Source organism: Podarcis cretensis (assembly GCF_951804945.1).
Source record: "Podarcis cretensis genome assembly, chromosome: 9".
Taxonomy (NCBI): Eukaryota; Metazoa; Chordata; class Lepidosauria; order Squamata; family Lacertidae; genus Podarcis; species Podarcis cretensis.
This window is the reverse complement of record NC_137178.1, coordinates 14,839,837-14,859,554: the sequence shown is the minus strand read 5'-3', so window position 1 is coordinate 14,859,554 and position 19,718 is coordinate 14,839,837. Positions and strand designations below refer to the sequence as shown.

General features: G+C 40.8%; 1 protein-coding gene across 5 annotated transcripts in view; it reads left to right on the top strand.

Moving 5' to 3' along the window:
- The window catches only part of WDFY3 (WD repeat and FYVE domain containing 3), a 129,384-nt gene that overhangs the window by 15,229 nt on the left and 94,437 nt on the right, over positions 1-19,718 (top strand). For 4 of the 5 annotated variants that reach the window (XM_079990652.1, XM_079990650.1, XM_079990651.1 and 1 more), the window contains exons 1-4: positions 5,161-5,177; positions 11,232-11,442; positions 18,233-18,356; positions 18,739-18,848. In XM_079990652.1, the coding sequence (XP_079846778.1) occupies positions 11,263-11,442; positions 18,233-18,356; positions 18,739-18,848 (414 nt within the window). In that variant the 5' untranslated portion in view covers positions 5,161-5,177; positions 11,232-11,262. Of the gene's footprint in view, positions 1-5,160; positions 5,178-11,231; positions 11,443-18,232; positions 18,357-18,738; positions 18,849-19,718 lie in introns of those variants that run through there. The other variant, XM_079990653.1, reaches the window with a different exon arrangement.

Genomic DNA, 19,718 nt, shown 5'->3' with positions numbered 1-19,718 from the left:
TTCACCATCACTTACCTTCTTTGACAGGGCATTTGTGTTGCAGCCCCTGCTCAGAAATAGCATTTGCCTTGCAGTGTTGTTCTAGAGAATGTCCCTTACTCCAGAGTGCCTTGCATTGCTGTTCAGACCCCGAAAGCTTTTAAAGAAGCTGTCAAATTAGAAATGGCAGTGCCAGATGGAAATGCTGCACCTACTGTGACTTGCTAAATTCAATAAAAGGTTAATGGTACTTTTTGTATTGTATTGGCAGGTTTGGTGATGACAGTGTTGTCAACCCCACAGCATGAGAACAGTAGAGCCATTAATAAATTACATAGTACTGCCAGTGTGTAATACTTTACAGATATATTCTCATTCTTCCACTTGCTCTTATGTGGAGGTGGAATGTGTCATGAAACCTAAATTTGCAGTTGGTCACTATGCTTCCTTTAACAACAATACTATACATCATTTAACCTTACACTTTTCTGGACTTTGAAATCACTTCATACTTTCAGTTGACCACATAACAGTCCCATAGGGCAGGGATTACCAACCTTTTGGGGTAGATTTGCAGACTGCATGGTGACCCTAATTTCAGTGGTGGGAACGGACCATTTGGGTGCCATGAAAGGCCTTTGCATGAGTCTGAAGATGAAGCTTCTGTTAAGGCCACCTAGTATCTTCATTGGGGTGATTTGAATTGGGAACTTCCTGAGTTGCATTAAAAGTCAAATAGAGTCTTATACAGGCCGTCCATGCCAAAGCTCATTGTTCAGAATTCAGTAATTATCACCATTTGAGTACAGATTCTCCCATTATCTGAATTACATAAACAAGGATGCCCTTTGATTTTCCGTTTGCTTATTGATTGATTGATTGATTGATTGAATCAGGATTGTTAAATAAGATGAAAGGAAAACTGGTATAGAATTAACTTTTGACATAACTTGGGAGTGTAGCAAATTTTAATGCAAGTTTGGAGGGAAGGGGGCTTGTGCTTTTAGGTGGTAAGAGAGCCTGCTCTAGCTAATGCTTTCTCATCCTTCCATTCTGGAAGCACCGTATTTTTCGCTTTATAGGACGCACCCGACCATAGGACGCACCTTGTTTTAGAGGGGGAGAACAAGAAAAAAAAAAATCTCCCCCTCTCTGCGCAGCGCCCCTTCAGCAAAAGGAACCTGAAGCCTCCGGAGCGCAGCGGGAGCTCCTGCTGCACTCTGGAGGCTTCAGGTGGCTATCCTTGAAGCCTGGAGAGCGAGAGGGGTCGGTGCGCACCGACCCCTCTCGCTCTCCAGGCTTCAGTGAAGGCAACCTGAAGCCTCCGGAGCGTGGCGGGAGCGCTCCCACTGCCCTTCGGAGGCTTCGCTTTGCTATCGCTGAAGCCAAGGAGCCTGCATTCGCTCCATAAGACATACACACATTTCCCCTTAATTTTTGGAGGGGAAAATGTGTGTCTTATAGAGCGAAAAATATGGTACTTGATTAAAAGGTACCTTTTCTTGGGATGCCTTCCTCAAAGAGCATTTGCTTGTTGTGGTTATTCAGTGTCATGGAGAGCAATTGCGTATGATCATACCCATTGTTCTTGTTGCTGTTACTACTACATCATATCTTCCATAGCTGGCTGCTAGTATTGAAAGAGTGTTGTGCTCTGGGAAGCTGTTTTCCATGAGATCCTTCATCCTTGGCAGGCTTTTAAGGGAAAAGGAAAGAGATGAGCACAAAGAAATAATGTGTATAAGAAAGGGGAGATGCACTTGGAACAGGAAAAATAGGAACTAAGGCAATAAGAGGAGGAGACTGGGTCCTACCCACACCATGTATAAATGGTGATGCACATGCTATTTCTGCCCTTTTCAGCAGTTTGTACTTCTGGATGCCTAGAATTTAGCAATCCCTGTCATAACTCTGAATAGTCACCATAGCAGTTGTAGATTTTGTTATTACAAAAATAGGAAATTGCTTCATTGAGTGCCTAAAATCCCTCATTAGTCATCGTCACATTGATTTTGAGAGATAACTTCTTCATTCTTTTGCCCAAGTAATGACAGAAATGTTTCTCTTATTTTCAGGCCAAATTAACTTTTTGACTGAAGGGGTAGCTTTACATTGAAGTGGTGTTATTTCAGTAAATTGCTTGGATAATATTTTTTTTTAACTCCATGCTGAATTGTACCTTTTTAAAAAATTCAGTTTAGCTATTTTTCTTTCTAAATTATTTTGCTTTGTTTAAATGTCAGTGGAAGAAATCTGTAACCCATTTAATCTGTCAGGAACAAGTAATGTGTGAAACATTTCTGAAAGTCTCATTGTGGGGTATATGAGCAACTACGTATTTTCCAGCTGGCCCAATAGAATGCACCTGGAATTCTTCTAAATGATTTTTCTAACTTTGCACAAATGTTCTACATTAACAGTAACTTTTATGTTGGTCTAAGTCTATTACATTTTTTTATTGAGGGAAGAGAGTGAGTGAGCCTATTGCAGCTTCACATCTTGTAGCTTTAATAAGTGCTACTGTGGTATGGCATATCCTGTGAGCCGGTTGTTGTCTCTAAAGTTTTATTATACATCTTTTCAATAATTTTACTCTTAACCTTTGAGAAGAAAACATTTTGCTGCACTTTATCTCTGCAAATTATACTAACGGTGTTGGAATGTGAAAAAGAGAAGTTGAGAGAAGGCAAACAACAACAACAAAATTTAGAAGAAAAGTTTTGTGGACTTGACTAATCTTATTCAAAATTTCATAGCAGCAGAGCACCAGGAAATAGTGTCATCATAAATGCTGTTTCCTAGACTTTCTCTAGAAAGTGAGCACCTGCCAATCTCTGTCATGCCCCCTAATGTAACCCCACCTTTTTTTTAGTCTGGAAAAGAGTGTGCTTTGTAATGAGTGTCTTAGGTTTGCTTGTTGATATGTTACTGATTACACATCATTTGAGCTAGCAAAGCTAAGTCTTCATATAGCCTTATTTTTCTGAAGATGAAAACAGTTCTGCAAGCGACTTTCCTTGTTGACAATACTGTGGTTACTAATAATCAATACCTTGTTGACAATACTGTGGTTACTAATAATCCAGCCTTTTTTTGTAGTACCTAACCCAGGGAAAGTATCCCCACCCCCAATAAAATCCTGGGAAGGAAATGACTTCATTCTCTTGAAGTTGGCAACTAGAATTCAAGAAATAAAAGTCAGTGGCACAACTAACACAGCACACTGTCAGAAGCCAGAAGGACTCCCACTGTGCCACCCACACAAACCCCATCCACTCTGGAGAGTCAAGAGAACCCCTAGAACAGCATTCAGTTGGGGGGGGGGCATTGTTCCATCTGGCAACCAGAAATGCTTGTGCTAATTGAGCCATCAGTGGTAGCAGTTTTAGGAGAGATACCTCTATGCAAGTAGCTCCATTGTTTTTCATATTACCATTACCCTCACTCTTTCAGTATGTGGGTAAACATGGGTCTTCATTTTGCTGTTGATACAGAAAGTGAAATTTTGGATTGGAATGGCCCTTCACCATAGTTGAGCAAAGGGAATTGAGCCACTAGATTGCTCATGCCCTTGCTGTCTTTAGTCATCATTTGGCATTTCATTTGTCTCAGTATGCATGTGGTTGCTTTTTATTTATTTTATTACATTTACACTCTTTGTTTCTTTAGTCATGGCACCTGAGGCAATGTTTAGTGTGGCACACATGCATTTGTGGGGAGCTGAATTTTGGCACAGTTAAGTGCATGAATAATGCCCTGTCTTTATTCAGGAATTGTTTGGCTGCTCAAAAGAAATAATGCCTAATACAAGTATAATTTGCGCTCTTGTTGTAAGTCCTTGCTGGGCAAGATCTGTGAGTCTTTGTTTATCGCGTTACTTTGGAAGTTAGGAATCCTAGATGTATAGGTAACTTTTGGGTTCTGCAAACACAGCATCTCCACAGTGTTCGAAATTAGCCAGGCACCAGGCGCATTTTGCACCAGGCTTTTGACCAGTTGCGACCAAGTCTAGTTGCCTAGGCGCCAAGATGGCGCCTGACATCTGCACTATTTGGAGGTGCATTCCTAGGGATCATTGGATCTGGTTTGTTTTCACACAAATATCCTATCCTGTAGAATTCTTTCAGTTATATTTTATCTAAACAATTGGAAAGAATTTCTGGAACCAAAATGCTTTTTCTGTTCGGCCTGAGCAGGTGAAGTCGCCATTAAGAAAAAGAGGTCGGAATAGGCCAATATATATGTGGACTGTCCCTGGATCAGTGACTTTTCTTCTTTGAGTTCTCAAAGCTCTTAACCAATCTCAAGGTTATCATCTGAACTAACCAGATGTTTAATTGAGAATCAATCAAAGTCAGCCCATCCTTTGAAAAACAAGACTTTAGAGCCGCCTTGCCAAAAAATGGCAACTAGACATTCTGTTTTGGTGACTGTAACCTTGGTTTAAGCAGCCATTAGTTACCTAGCTTATACATCTGAAGTTTCCAGCATTGCATAATGCCAGAGCTATCGATTAGACTAGAGGTGGGGAGCCTACAGCCCTCCAGATGTTATTAGACTCCAGAGCCCATTATCTGCAGGCTGTGTCCAATGCTTTGGTACGATGGCTGTTGTAGCCCCACAGTGTCTGCAGGGCCAGAGCTTCCCTGGGCCTCTTTCTAGACTGTAAAGATTCTAATAAAGCACATTGCTCCTGTGTGTTGGTACAGTGCCATAGACACTCTTGACACAAGTGAAGTACAAACTGTAATGACACATGAAGAATGCATAAGTCAGGCATTTCTAAATTGCCCTATATGTGAATTTGAGTGGCTTTTCTCCTGCCACACTTTGTTCCCCCCTGTTCTTTCTAAAGGCTACATTAATCAGCATATGTTAGTTGACACAAGCAGGGAGGGGGGCCTTGCCTGAAGCATAACGGGTTCATCATCCTATGACAAACAAGTCCGGCAGTACTGCTGGATAGAACAGCAGCCCTTTGCCTCTGTCGTCAAGCCAGCTTGCACACTGGTACAGCAAGCTCCAGGAGACTCCAGTGCAAAGCTCTGAGTTTCGCCTGGATTGCCTGAAGTATTTTTGCTGCATGTGGGGCTAGCAGTAGTAGATAATAACAAGACACAAGCGGTTGCTGTTATTTTCTTTCACAAAGAGAAGATTTAAAACTTAAAGATGCCTGCAAAGAACCTGAAAAGCACCAGGTGGGATAATTATTTTGTCTCCTTTTGGTTTGGAAAATTTAATGTCAGATGGTCATTGTGTGAAATTGTGACAAACATGTTTCCAGTGTAACATTTTGGAATTTGTTAGACAGTGCAAAACAAACACATCACAGGTAAGATTGCAAACATTTATGTAGGAAGCAAAACGCGTAGCAGATTTCATGCTTCTTTTGATGACAGAGCAATCATTTTTACGCCATAAAATATCCCTGCAACAAATGCTTCCTTCTGTTTGATCTTGTGCTGAACATGAGTAATGTTTTGTTTCATTGCAATGTTGCAATGAAAATGGTGTTAAATGTTGCCAAGGTTTTTCTGCTTTGCCTTTTTGCCTGGGAAATGAAAATTGGGTCATGGGGGAAATGAACACGGTGGGGTGTTTCAACAAACTATTTAATACAGAGTATATGCTAATAATATTTAAAAATAAAACTTGATAGATAGATTTCTAGTTCTCATGTTTCATTCCTTTTAATTGAATGTCTTACACTTGGAGCAGTGATTCATTACATTGTTTACAAATGGTACAGCCTTCTTGTCTTCAGAAATACACCGCTGCAAGTGGTCTGTGAATTACTTTGCATTTTGATTTAACAGTCTTATTAATATAGTTGTACACTGTTATGAAAAAATAAATATTTTTAAAAGCTATATAAAGTGAATAGCTTATGATTGTTTAGCGTTCTTTTTAGATTCCTAGAATATGCCTGTTGTGAATGAATGCTTTGTGTGGAGCTGTTTATAAATCACACAATTTCTCTGTGAAAGTAATCTTTTGTGAGAAACATGGGTCAGATGTTTACTGCAGTAGATATCTTGGTGCAAGTGGTGGTGGTACTTCTGATTTGTATTGATCCTCTCTCTTCATTGTTGAAAACATAACAGGGAATGCATATTTTAACTACCAAATCAGAATTTAACGCCACACAGGCTTAGTGTTTGTTTATCACAAACTGGATAAAGTGTGCTCAATTTGTAGAAATGTTAAATGCGAAATATCCTGTCGGATCACTGCTTCCAGATTTTTTGATCCACTGTGACCAGCTTGTTTATAGAATCTAGAAAGCTGCTTGGCGACAGTTCCGTTGTACATCCTAAAATCCTAATTGGTAGCTTAGAATTCTGTGAATCCTAGACACAGCAAAGATGTTTCAGTTTGTTTTTTAATGAAGGTTACATAGTTGTAATGCATCAGTTGAAACGGATACACATCTTCCCTCCAGATTGCAGTAACACTATTGGGAGCCCATCCCTTGTATCTGGTAATTGTTGGTGAAATGGGATGCTTTCTCGCTGTCTAGTGCTGCCTCCCCCAAAGTGGTTCTGCCCAGATGTTTTGGACTGCAACTCCTGTCATCCTTGAACATTGACCATGCTGACTGAAGCAGATTAGTTATGGTCCCAAACATATGGAGGACAATAGATTGGGGAATGCTGGTCTAGAGCCATCACTATTATTGAAGCTTTTCTCCCTGTGAAGAGAATCCAGTGTGGATTAGCTTGCATTTTAGAATCTCGGCTTAAGTTACCCTCGGGTAACGTAAATTTCGGGTTGCGAAAGCGGCAAACCCGGAAGTATTTTTCTGGGTTTCGCCACTCGTGCATGTGCAGAAGCTCTCTATGTGCCGTGCGTATGCGCAGAACAGGCACCTCCGGTTGCGGAAACCTTGGGATCCGACTGGAGCTCCAGAACGGATCCCGTCTGCAACCGGAGGTACCACTGTATTGCAGCCATTGAGTGCTTTCTATCAGAAGTCGCTTAATCAGGAAAATGAGAATTTTTGTATGTTTTTCTCCCAAGTGTAAGGTGATATCCCACAAAGTCATATTTACTGCAGACCCATTGAAATAAATGAACTTAAGTCCATATATTGCAATGGGTCTAGTTTGGCGTAACATTGGAGATCATGCATACTGACCATGTCTGTAGTAAAATGGAGTAGGATTTTTTTTAAAAATGATAGCCTAACTTTGTAAGTTTTTCATATGAGCATTGCTCTGGGTCCTTTGCAGCACAACTATAGATTTTGGCTTGGCCTTTGCAGTTCAACATAATTACTGAAATTATATGTTTAAGGAAGAAATACTTTGGGCATGCACATCTGCTTACTTGAAGCATTTGGCACTTTTATCCAAACAGTTTTCATGGTTTGTGTTTTCGTGCTGTGTACTACCTGTGACTTATGGATTCTTGGGTATTTTATATATATATTCATTCTTTAAGCCATCCCTACAACAACATTTTGGAATGATTAGTTTCTAGACATCTGTTTTTCAAATTCAACATCTGCTAAATGCAGTTAAACTGTTAAATCTTTTGAGATTCCAGTTTCCATATTTGGTCTAAAGAAGAGAACACTGGAAATTTCAATAAGCTTATTTGAAGGCCATCTTTTATAGTTATGTGAGGCGTTCTCATTCTACATAGTATGGGGTCTGAATTTGTGTTAAAGGGACACTTCTGAAGTACTTGGGACAGCAGTGAGAATAAATATTTGCTTCTACTGTTACTATTATAAAACCCAAGAAATATATGTCTGTTTCATGTTATCTTATTACTAATGTGTTTTGAAATGGCTGAGTTATTTCTGTATGCTGGCTAAAAAGCTGGGGAAAGTCTCCTGATGAATGTTTGGATAATTATCTGCTTGCTTGCTTAAATAACACCCTTTGGAAGTAACAAACCAATTCTGTAGTCCTATAATAGCTATTGTTAAACTAAATACAGTGTGTGCTGTTTAGTCGTTTCCTAGCCGTTTTTGTTTTTAACAAATGTTTTGAAAGCAGCAGTATTATTTACCCCTAAATTATCATATATTGTAATGATTCATGATGAATGTATATTAATCTCCTCCATTCCTGCCCATGTATCTGCATTATTTAATATAGCCTGGAGGTTCTTTATCTGAACTAACTGCTTGCCATATGTGTTAAACCTTTCCAGTGACAACTTTTGTTTGTTTGGGTATATATTGTAAGAGATTTGCATACAGGTATTCTAGGAAAGAGTGTTTCTATCTGGGACAAGTTCAAATCTCGATATGCAGTGAACTCCATATTTTTTGACAGGGATGTTAAAAAGAAGGACACTCATATACCATTACACAGATTCAGATTGAACTAAGCAAAAAACGAAGTTCCCGAACTTCTGACTTCATTTCTCTGAACTCTGTGGATGCCCTTTGCTCTATTGGACAGTTTCTTATTGATGACCAGTTGTAACATCCAGTCACGGTACAGTGAGGTGTTGAAAATTGCATATCCTCCATGTTTCCTTTTATGTAAGAGGAATTGAGCGACACTTTCATAACAAACAGTAACTTGGGATCTGTGTGCATATCACAAATGTGTGAAAGCTCAGAATATGTGTTCCTTTTGTAGAATTCAACATCGTAAGAATCTTGGCTTCCATTCTAAAGTAAACAACCGTTTATCTTCCACTTAGGCTTGAAAGCATGTGGCTAAATGCCTTGTTGTCCCAGAAGCCATAGCAGGGCTTAATAGCTTTTCCAGTTCTTGTGAGAGTTGCAGTGTCCCACATAGCTTGGTGCCCTTTCACATGAATACTGGAGGCACAATAAATTGGCAACCAAAGTAAGCAGTGGTGCAGAATAGAACTCATTGGTGAAGAATTTTGTGACGGAACTTTTTGGGTTTACCCAGGATATACACAGCATATGCCCCACAATGTATCTTATCCCTTGTTAACTCCAAACCAGGAATTAGGTCCTAGCAAATATTTTGTCCCTTCTACCACCACCCCACTGGGATTCCCAAAGTAGAATGGATAGTTTTTTTCAGCTTGGCTTGTGATGATTAATCACTTGCAATAACCTAGTACTTGAATACAGTTTCAAATGACTAGGTTGCTGTAAATAGAAACAGTATACATAACTGGGCTACTCAGTCTTTAATTGGTGGCCTCTGTCTAGTAACTGTAATCTGTGTGTGTTTGTGCACATTAAGTAAGCCTTCTTTCAGCCAACCAAGATAAACGGGTTAGGTAGGGATATGTGCTTGACAGACCTACAGTTATGTGAGTTCAAACTCGGTGTCTTGAATCTGGAACACTCAGTTTAGTTTATACAGAGCGCTTAACTCGTTCAGGACTAAAGTTTTGTAATCTCATCCCCTTTCCAGAAATAGGATAGGCATTTCTAGTTCTGTGTTTTTTGGACATACAGGCAATGATTGCTTTAGGTAAAAGGTAAAGGGACCCCTGACCATTAGGTCCAGTCGTGGCCAACTCTGGGGTTGCAGTGCTCATCTCGCTTTATTGGGAGCCAGTGTACAGCTTCCGGGTCATGTGGCCAGCATGACTAAGCTGCTTCTGGCAAACCAGAGCAGTGCACGGAAACACCGTTTACCTTCCCGCCAGAGCGGTACCTATTTATCTACTTGCACTTTGTCGTGCTTTCGAACTGCTAGGTTGGCAGGAGCTGGGACCAAGCAACGGGATCTCTCCCTGTCACAGGGATTCAAACCGCCGACCTTCTGATCGGCAAGTCCTAGGCTCTGTGGTTTAACCCACAGTGCCACCCACGTCCTTTACATGCATCCAATTGATGTGTGACCTTTCACATGTGCATTGCAGTGACCTGGAAGTGGCTGGAAAAGGGGGTGTAATGGGCTTATGCACACTCCGCCATTGCACACCATGACCCAGAAAGCAAACCCCCAACCCCCAAATTGGGGGTTGCATGTATACATGAAAAATGACTCTAGCCAGTCTTGAAGGGATAAGAGATCTGTGGGCTACTGATTTGGGACCAAGCTGCTATTCCTCTCAGGAGGAGCAATATATAGGCATTCATATATCTTTTATCTCTAGGCAAAAAGTAGCTTTGGGATGAGAGCTTTCCACTGGAGGAAATGGCACAAGGGGAAAGGATTAAACCCCATCCCCTGGATTGGGCCTACTCACACTGGCTACTATTGTTGCTGGGTTGTTGTTGTTGTTGTTGTTTTAAAAAAGAGTTCAGAAAAACAGATGCAACCATGTGCAATATAAACATTGCATATCACCATATTTCTTCTAGAATGGCCCCAAATATGACTCTGGTTTGGGGCTGTGACCGGCTTACTTTCAGGTTCCTTTCCAGGTTTACAAGGATATGGTCTTGCTTTATTGCCACATATGCAGCTCCCACAATGGCTGTGAAAGGAATACTTACTCATAAGTGAGATAAGATTTGTCTCATTTTTTCTTGTTCTTTTGGTCTTGGGATTTTGTTTTTCCTCTCTTTGAGGGATAGTGGCATATGGAGGAAGACCCGAGTTTCAGGTTTTGACTTAAAATCTCCTTTGGAGGACTTTGTGGTGTTTAAAAATCACTTGCTTTTAGAACGTTGAAAGAAACTTGGGTTGTAAATTTATTTTGGGAAGTTCATGCAAAGGCAGCATTGCTGCCGAGGGCATCCTCATATATATTTGCATGCTCCACAATGGGATTAATATTGGTGGATCCACGTTGCCCAAAGACATTTTGAGCTTAAGGGTATAAAAAAACCTTTAAAAGTGGAGGTGTTTACCTAATTATTGCATGTGCATTTTTTATATTGCTGTTTCTCTCAATTGGAAGCCACACTTCAGAATTATGCTTTGTAATTTTTGGCCAGTTATGCATAGCCAGTGCCATATGTAGGAGGAAGTCATAATGTATATCAGGGCTGTCCAACAGGTTGATTGCGATCTACTGGTCGATCGCGGGGTGTCTCTGGTTGATCCTGGTCAATCTTTGAACCCCAGCAAAACGGTGCCAAAAAAATAAATAAAAAAGCTCAGCAACTCCGACAATGGGTAGGTCACTGCCAGTTTTTTAATACTGTGAGTAGATCGTAGACTCTTGGAAGTTGGACGCCCCTGATGTATATGTAGCTGACTTCAGTATATAATAATGATCCCGATTCTTCCCCTCCTCCCCCTCTTTATTTTTGATCACACATAAATTATAACTAAGTGTGTTGCTGTTGTTTTCTTGTTTAGTTTGCATTTTTTTTTCAAATTCTGTTATTCTGTTTTCCCCCTGAACAGAATAAAAGGGGTCTTTCACAAACCAGCAAAGATGAATATGGTGAAAAGGATAATGGGTCGACCCCGGCAGGAGGAATGTAGCCCTCAGGATAATGCTCTTGGGTTGATGCATCTGCGTCGACTCTTCACGGAATTGTGTCATCCACCTCGGCACATGACCCAGAAAGAACAGGAAGAGAAGCTTTACATGATGCTCCCCGTTTTTAATAGGGTAAGCCCATCTGAATTCAGAACTGTTTATTGGCTCTTATTATGTAGGTTCTAAACAAGCTGATTTTTTAAAAAATGGTGTATGGAGAGCATGGGGTAGGGAGAGGGGCAGGAGGAAGTTGATTAAAAGTTAAGTAATGGAATGCCAGTTTTTGCCTTCTCTGCATCTAAATCAGTGTAATATGACAATGTGTACATTGCCTGCCTCTGCAGCCATAACAACTTAACTTCCTTACGCTTGGATCAAAATTCCCCAGTGGCCACCTCCAAGTTTGTTACTTCCAGGACAAATTATATGTGGAAGGGATCTTACAGCAATGTCTGTCATGATTTTTTAGTAGATTTGAGTTTTCCCATGAATACAGAGAATTTGAAAGTGGGTGTATGGGACAGATACTGGGCTGAGAATGACTGAAATTTAAGTCATCACTGTTTCTGAACTGGGGTTGAACCTTTTGAACCTAAATCAAGTCCTTGAATAATAGAGGTGGAAGGTACCTCAGAGATCATTTAGTCCAACCCACTGCCAACCTGGAAACAAACTGCTTCAGCATCCATGATCATCCAGATTTTGCTTACAAATCCTAATCATAGATTGTCTGCACCACCTGGGCCATTCTGTTCCACTTTAAATATGAAAGTCAGCTTAAATACTATGACCATTTCCCCCCCAGGAAGAGGATTTTGTATCGAATATTGGTCACAAGTCTTAGCTCCTTTGTAATAGTCCTGAATACAGTTCTGAATTTCCCCCCAAGAGTTTTCTACAAAAATATGTATTGATTATGGGTGTGTATATGTTGCTTATCAGGTTTATGTGGTTCAAGGTTTCCTGTAATAACCACTGAAGAATCCCTCCTGCAGCAGCCCCACAGTTGCTGGCACTGAATTTCATGCACTTATCTGCATGCAGTTCCTTGTCCCTAGGGCTGCCAGGTTAGTGCTTAAATACAAGGCTTAGATGAAGCCGTTTATGTATTGTGATAAGATCAGGTCTTGTATTTAAGTAGTTGAGTGAGAGCTGTATGGCAGAGGAGAATCGCAGTGCTCCATTTCCTTTCTGCATGTGCCATAGAAACTGAGTGGGCTGCCATAGTGCCATAGCAGGGTGGATACCTCTGTGTCTCTCTTCTTACCAGCCCTTGGCAGAGTACTAATTTTTGTTTTAGGCTAGTAACTTCTGTGGATTTATTTATAAGGCTGTCGTAACAGGGTGAATTGAGTTTTGCTTTGCTTTTTAAATCAAGGGCATTTTAGCTCCACAAGGAAAGAAGCTGATGTAAATCATAAATTTTAAATCGAGTTTCCAACTTCATAATTCATATATTTTATGAATGACCATGTATAAGGTAAAGGTAAAGGTAAAGGTACCCCTGCCCGTACGGGCCAGTCTTGACAGACTCTGGGGTTGTGCGCCCATCTCACTTAAGAGGCCAGGGGCCAGCGCTGTCCGGAGACACTTCCGGGTCACGTGGCCAGCGTGACATCGCTGCTCTGGCGAGCCAGAGCCGCACACGGAAACGCCGTTTACCTTCCCGCTGGTAAGCGGTCCCTATTTATCTACTTGCACCCGGAGGTGCTTTCGAACTGCTAGGTTGGCAGGCGCTGGGACCGAGCAGCGGGAGCGCACCCCGCCGCAGGGATTCGAACCGCCGACCTTTCGATCGGCAAGTCCTAGGCGCTGAGGCTTTAACCCACAGCGCCACCTGCGTACCATGTATACCATGTAATAATTAAAGTGTATCTGCTTGCAACTACTAAGGACATAACCCCAAATATGTGCTCATGCAGCCCATGAACTTTCTGCATACATCTTCTTAGGAGAGCAAATTTGAAATTAAGGATTACTGTTTGGCTTTCCCCTATACATCTTTAAGGACACCAAATATGAGTTTGAAGATTAATCCACAGAACATTGTACAGGAAAGGACTGGTTTACTGAGCAGCATGTTGTTGATATTAACTTTGGTTTCATTGTCAATTTATTCATAATCTTCATTTTAAAAAAATCTGTGGCTTGCCACTTGTGGTTTTACTGTGGGGAGACAAATCCTGAACTTTGGCTAGGACGTAATGCTGAGCCAAACAATGGCGTAGCTCCGGGTAGCATAGCAGTTGCAGGAATGGAGAAGGACTAAAGCTGTTCTGGTTTTTTTCTTGCTCATTCACACATGGGTATTGTTTACCTTCATGTTGCATGTGAACTGGGTCCTTGTCAAACTGCATAATGTGTGGAAAGGTCTCAGGAGGCTTGTCATCAAACAATCCATGTTGCATCTTTAGTAAAATTGTTGTGTTTCTGAACTCTTCTAAAACCATTCCATTTATGTAATTGTAGATTATTTTTCTCTGACAGAGCCTTTCGTACAGTTGGGTGCTCTATGGGGTGATTTTGGATTGAATAGCAATGAGCTAAAGCGGCAAGGATTTGTGTGTGTGTGTGTGTGTGTGTGTGTGTGTGTAAAATGTGGACATTGTACTGAAAAGGTCTCTGCCAGTAAACAATGCTTTGGTTCATAACGTGTTGTGTTTTCTTGTCACTGCTTTACTTGCACAATCCTGAATACTTAATGATGCATTTTAATGTTCCTGAAGAGTGGCATAATTGTGCGCATAGTATGAGGGTGCCGAAATGATAGGCTTGCGGGTTTTTTGTTTTTATTAAAAAATAAAAGCCTCAAAGTTTCTTAAGTGATTAGCTTCAAATATATGGCATGTGTTTACTCTCTTACTGTAAGAACTGCAGCAAAGTGCTCTTGATTTAAAGATAGAGAAGATCAATATGATGAAATATGGAAAATAAGCATGCCCTTCCTCCCCGGGAGCATCTTGTAGGCTGCAAATGAGTGAGGAGGAGGAAGACTATTTCAAAGCCCAGACTTCCATTTTTGTTGGATCATGTTTCAGACAGATCTAGGTGGTTGCTTCTGTTATAACAAAGTTATTTTCCAAATTACTGTGGTGTATTTATTACATTTTGCTGTTCAGTATATTGGTTTTCTCTGCGTGGTGCATGATCAAAAGCCATAGACAGCCTTAGTGTAAGTGTAGGAACACTTGTATTTGTTGGTTCCTGTAAAGTTGTTTGTTTTTTTTTTGTTCCTAGCTATATGGAATGTATTTTCCACAATCACCAAGTATAACCAAGTCCAGCTGCAGGTTTTACTGGATAATACGTTTTATTTTATTTTTTCCAATAATGTTTATTAAGTTTCTTACACATATAACACATACTGTAAAACAAATAAAACAAAACTAAAAAGAACAAGAGAGAAATAAAACAAATACAACAAATAACAACAAAGAAATTGATACGAATTGATTAATTAGTTAAACTTTCAGCCTCATAAACATATTGCTTGGCTTCCTCTAATCCTTCCCATCTGAATTTCCTTGTAACTGGATGTAGCAGTTTTCCAATATTCAGAAAACAATATTCTAATTATAATCAAATTTATTAACTTTTCTTAACATGATAGATCTCATTTATTTAATTAAATCTTAATTTAATCCTAGGCCTAATTGGTACTTTCAAGTAATTTCTAATTTTTAATATTACAATATTTATTCAAATAGTCTTTAAATTTCTTCCAATCTTCTTGATATTCCTCTTCTTTCTGGTCGCGGATTCTTCCAGTGAGGGATAATATGTTTTATTAGGCATTATGACAGGACAGTGAATGATCCTTGAATGGAGCAAGGATGCAGGAACACAAGGGAGTGGGATAAGTGGAAGAAATGAGTCCCATTGAAGTTGACGGGGTTTACTTAGAAGCAAGTGGGTATAGGATTGCAGCCTTAATCTTCAGTATACCCCCTAGGTCTTTGCACTCCCTACATATGCATAGGACCAAACTAAATGAGACATAATTCATGTTATTGATAAGAGTATTTATAACCTGCCAACTCATTAAAAATTATTGTGGTAGTATACAATAAACTAATTATAAAGTTAGGAGCTAATAATAAAATGTTAAAATCATAAAGTATAGAACAAATTACCTACACTGAATCAACCTGATTCTCTAAAAATGATTAGCAAGCTAAACTTTTCAGCAGGTCATGAAATATCAGAATTGTAGGTATCTGTCTGATTTCAATAGGGGCAGTGTTCCAAAGCACTGGTGCCGCTAAGCTAAAAATGCTTTAGTTTGCACAGAAACAAACACATGGTATCAAAGAGAAAGTCAGGACACCTTCCCCAGATGATCTCAATACAGTGGTACCTCTGGTTAAGAACTTAATTCGTTCTTAACCTGAAACTGTTTTTAACCCAAGGTTAAAAGGTTTAGCTAATGGGGCCTCCTGCTGCCGCCGCCGCCACGCGATTTCTGTTCTCATCCTGAAGCAAAGTCCTTAACCCGTAATACTATTTCTGGGTTAGCGGAGTTTGTAACCTGAACCATCTGTAACCCGAGGTCCCACTGTATGCTGGCCAGTGTATAAGGGACAGGGTGGTCCTTCAGGTATGCCATTTTGAACTTCATACACTAACAGTAATAGTGCATACCTTGAACTTAGCAGATTTATATGGCAAGGAACTGTACAGTGGTGGCATTACATATGTGCTGTATGGCACCCGTAAATGCATGGTCTCTAACCAAGATAGTAATACCAGCAAAATTACCTTTTCTCAGATGCTTAGACATCTGGGAAAGTGGAGCAGTAGTATTGCCAAGCTGTAGACCCAGGATACAAGATACACTCATTAGGTGTTCATTATGTATTTTCTAAACTTACCTTTACTTGTTTATTGTACTGTTTTCAAAACTATTTTTAGCTATAATAATAATAATTTATATGCCGTCCATCTGACTGGGTTACCCCAGCCACTCTGGGCAGCTTCCAACAAATTAAAACACAGTATGACATAAAACATTAAAAACTTCCCCATATAAACAATCCTATGGTGTGTTTGTAAATCACTTTGGGATGTGTGTCAAAGGCAATTCATGAATTAATAAATAATCAAGTAATAATAATTGTGTGAAATGTAAGCATGTGTAGCTTAGTGTTGCCTTTGTCTAGAAATTTTGGAAGCCAAGGGGTAAGAAGAAATGTCCGCTAAGCAGATAATACACACAGAGAGATGGGCAGCTAATGGCTCCTACTTCTGTATATGTTCACTTGCTGTTTCCTCCAGCTTTCTCTGCCTTTCTCCAGGGAAGCTTTTAGAATTCTCGCCAGGCAGAGCTTGACTAGACATGGCTACTTTCTAAAGTTATGAGTAAATCATGACATCGCATCTTAAACAGGAGTAAACTCATAAATCGCATCTTACCCAGGGGTTCGGTTCCAAGGGTTCTGTGTATACTTGGACTGTCCCCACGTGGGCATCCTTACCATTTTTGAACCGGTATCCTGAGTAGACCTTAAACCAGGGGTCAGCAACCTTTTTCAGCCGTAGGGCGGTCCACCATCCCTCAGACCATGTGGTGGGCTGGACGATATTTTTTTTGGGGGGGGGGCAATGAATGAATTCCTATGCCTCACAAATAACCCAGAGATGCATTTTAAATAAAAGCCCACATTCTACTCATGTAAAAACACCAAGCAGGCCCCACAAATAACCCAGAGATGCATTTTAAATAAAAGGACTTATGTAAAAACAGGCTGATTCCTGGACCACCCATGGGCCGGATTGAGAAGGCGATTGGGCCGCATCCAGCCCACAGGTTGCCTACCCCTGCCTTAAACACACATACACCCCCAGCAAGGCTTAAAAGCTCTTTCTGCACTGAGTACGCTTGGGCTAGACTGGGAAAAGACTCCTGCCAGCAACCCTAGAGACCAGCTGCCAGTCGTAGTAGTCAGTACTGAGCTAGATGGGGACGCGGGTGGCCCTATGGGTTAAACCACAGAGCCTAGGACTTGCCGATCAGAAGGTCAGCTGTTCGAATCCCCGTGACGGGGTGAGCTCCCGTTGCTCGGTCCCTGCTCCTGCCAACCTAGCAGTTTGAAAGCACATCAAAGTGCAAGTAGATAAATGGCTACCGCTCCGGCGGGAAGGTAAACGGTGTTTCCGTACGCTGCTCTGGCTCGCCAGAAGCGGCTTAGTCATGCCGGCCACATGACCCGGAAGCTGTACGCTGGCTCCCTCGGCCAATAAAGCGAGATGAGCGCCGCAACCCCAGAGTCGGTCACGACTGGACCTAATGGTCAGGGGCCCCTTTACCTTTACCTTACTAGATGGACCAGTGGTCAGAGCCAGTGCCAAACAGCTCTCTTTCTTCCTGTGACTCACAGATACAGACCCCTCCCTCACCCATCCAGCATGCAGTTGCAGCAGTCATGCTGTGGGCTTTTGGTCATTTGAATGTTACATGGTTTTATTGTATTAAGCTGCATGTGACGTCCCCTAAAGGTCTGTGGCAAGAAGGTGTTTCTTGAGACCCAGTGTCGAATTGTATATGAGGGAGAAGCCCAACTGCATCTGTGAGGGGAGGGTATTCAACAATCAAAGTTCGTTCAATGACTTTGCACTCTAAACATCTAATGCTCCAATTTAAAGAGTTGACTGGACTTGTATGTCTGCAAAAAATTATTTTCTAGGGGAGACTGTACTAAGATTATCGTTCTACCAGCATATTGATGGAATGGTGCCCCCTCTCCTCCCTTGCCGTTCCAGGGATTCTCGCAACACCCCTTAAGCCAGTTTTGAGAGGTGCAAGAGGTGGCGAGAAGCTCCGTTGCACTTGCAGAAGTCCTTCTGCAGGGCTTCCACTGACAGATCACTTTCGTTGAATCCTGCCATAAATTCTGTGGTGTTCATAGTATTTTCTTATCTGCAGGTATTTGGAAATGCACCCCCTAGTACAATGATAGAAAAATTCTCAGATCTCCTTCAGTTTACAACACAAGTGTCACGATTGATGGTGACTGAAATTCGGCGGAGAGCCTCTAACAAGTCTACAGGTAAATTCATGCCATAGCACCTAGTTTATCTTTGTCCAATCAGAAGTTGAATATTCACATAACAACATTCTTCGAGAGATGATTGACTCTTGGCTGTCACTGAAGATAGTGAATGATTCTCACTTGCCTTCATCAAAGTATGAATGGGACAAGCGTGTAATTAGACATGAAAGGAAAGTGAGTCTTGATTGTCTTCATGCTGATTATGCACTTCATAGCAAAACTGGATTCAAGATGGGAGTTTTTAAGCAGCTGGAACATGAGAAGGAACAATTTGCCTATATATAGTATAAGTAGAAACTGGCTTTAATATTGTATGAGTAGAAACTGGTTTTAATATTGTGTTTGCTTATCTTCTGTTGTTGTTTTTAATTAACTCCAGAGGCTGCAAGTCGTGCCATAGTCCAGTTTCTGGAGATCAATCAGAGTGAAGAAGCCAGTAGAGGTTGGATGTTGCTTACTACAATTAACTTGTTAGCTTCATCTGGACAGGTTAGTTATGCATGAACAGAATCTGGTACTGTGTAGCGTGTACCTATTAATACTCTTAGAGGTATTTGTATTTAGCAAATGAGGATTTTGAAACACAAGAGATGTATATTGTTTGCCATTTTTCTAGCAGTTGTGAGCAAAGACATCCAGTGATAAAAAGAAGAAGAAATACCTTGTAAAGTCCTGTTAGGCGTCTCTGTAGGTTGGAGGTTAAAAGGTTATGGTCTGATCTAGAATCCTCTGTTGTTTCTTATGTGCACATAGCTTTAGGCCACACCATTCATTTTAGGAAATATGTATATATGTGAAAATATTGCACACATGAAACTGCATACTCTATATAGCATGTCAGAACTCCAAAGCTTGGGGCTAGAGTGTCATCATGCATGGAAGGTGAAAGCTGGCGTAGGCAGCAAAGGTGGAATGATATTCACTGAGCTTCAGTGAGTAGCATGTGACAGAGAAAGCTAGTGCTGGTGTTGGGAGTTCTTCAACAGACTAGGCAACAGAACACATTGTGGGAAATGGCCAGTGATTAATGAATGTAATCTATACATGATCATAGTGATTATTATTATTTGAGGGGGAGGATTATTTTGGCAAAGGCATTAATGATTTTAGCCTGAGATGGTAGGCTAAAAGACAGCAAAGAGGAGGCTTTAGTAGCGTAGATGAGATATGATCAGATCATGCATTTTACCTTGTAGGTACAAAGAAGAAAGGAAAGCTTCTAGGTGTAGAATCTGGCTATGGTGGGAGAGGACAAATACGACTCAAAATATTACCTCAATGTTACATACCCAGGAGGTGTGCAGATCTTAACGTCAAACTGGGAGAAGCTCGTTTATCATTGTGTGCAATTTCTAACGC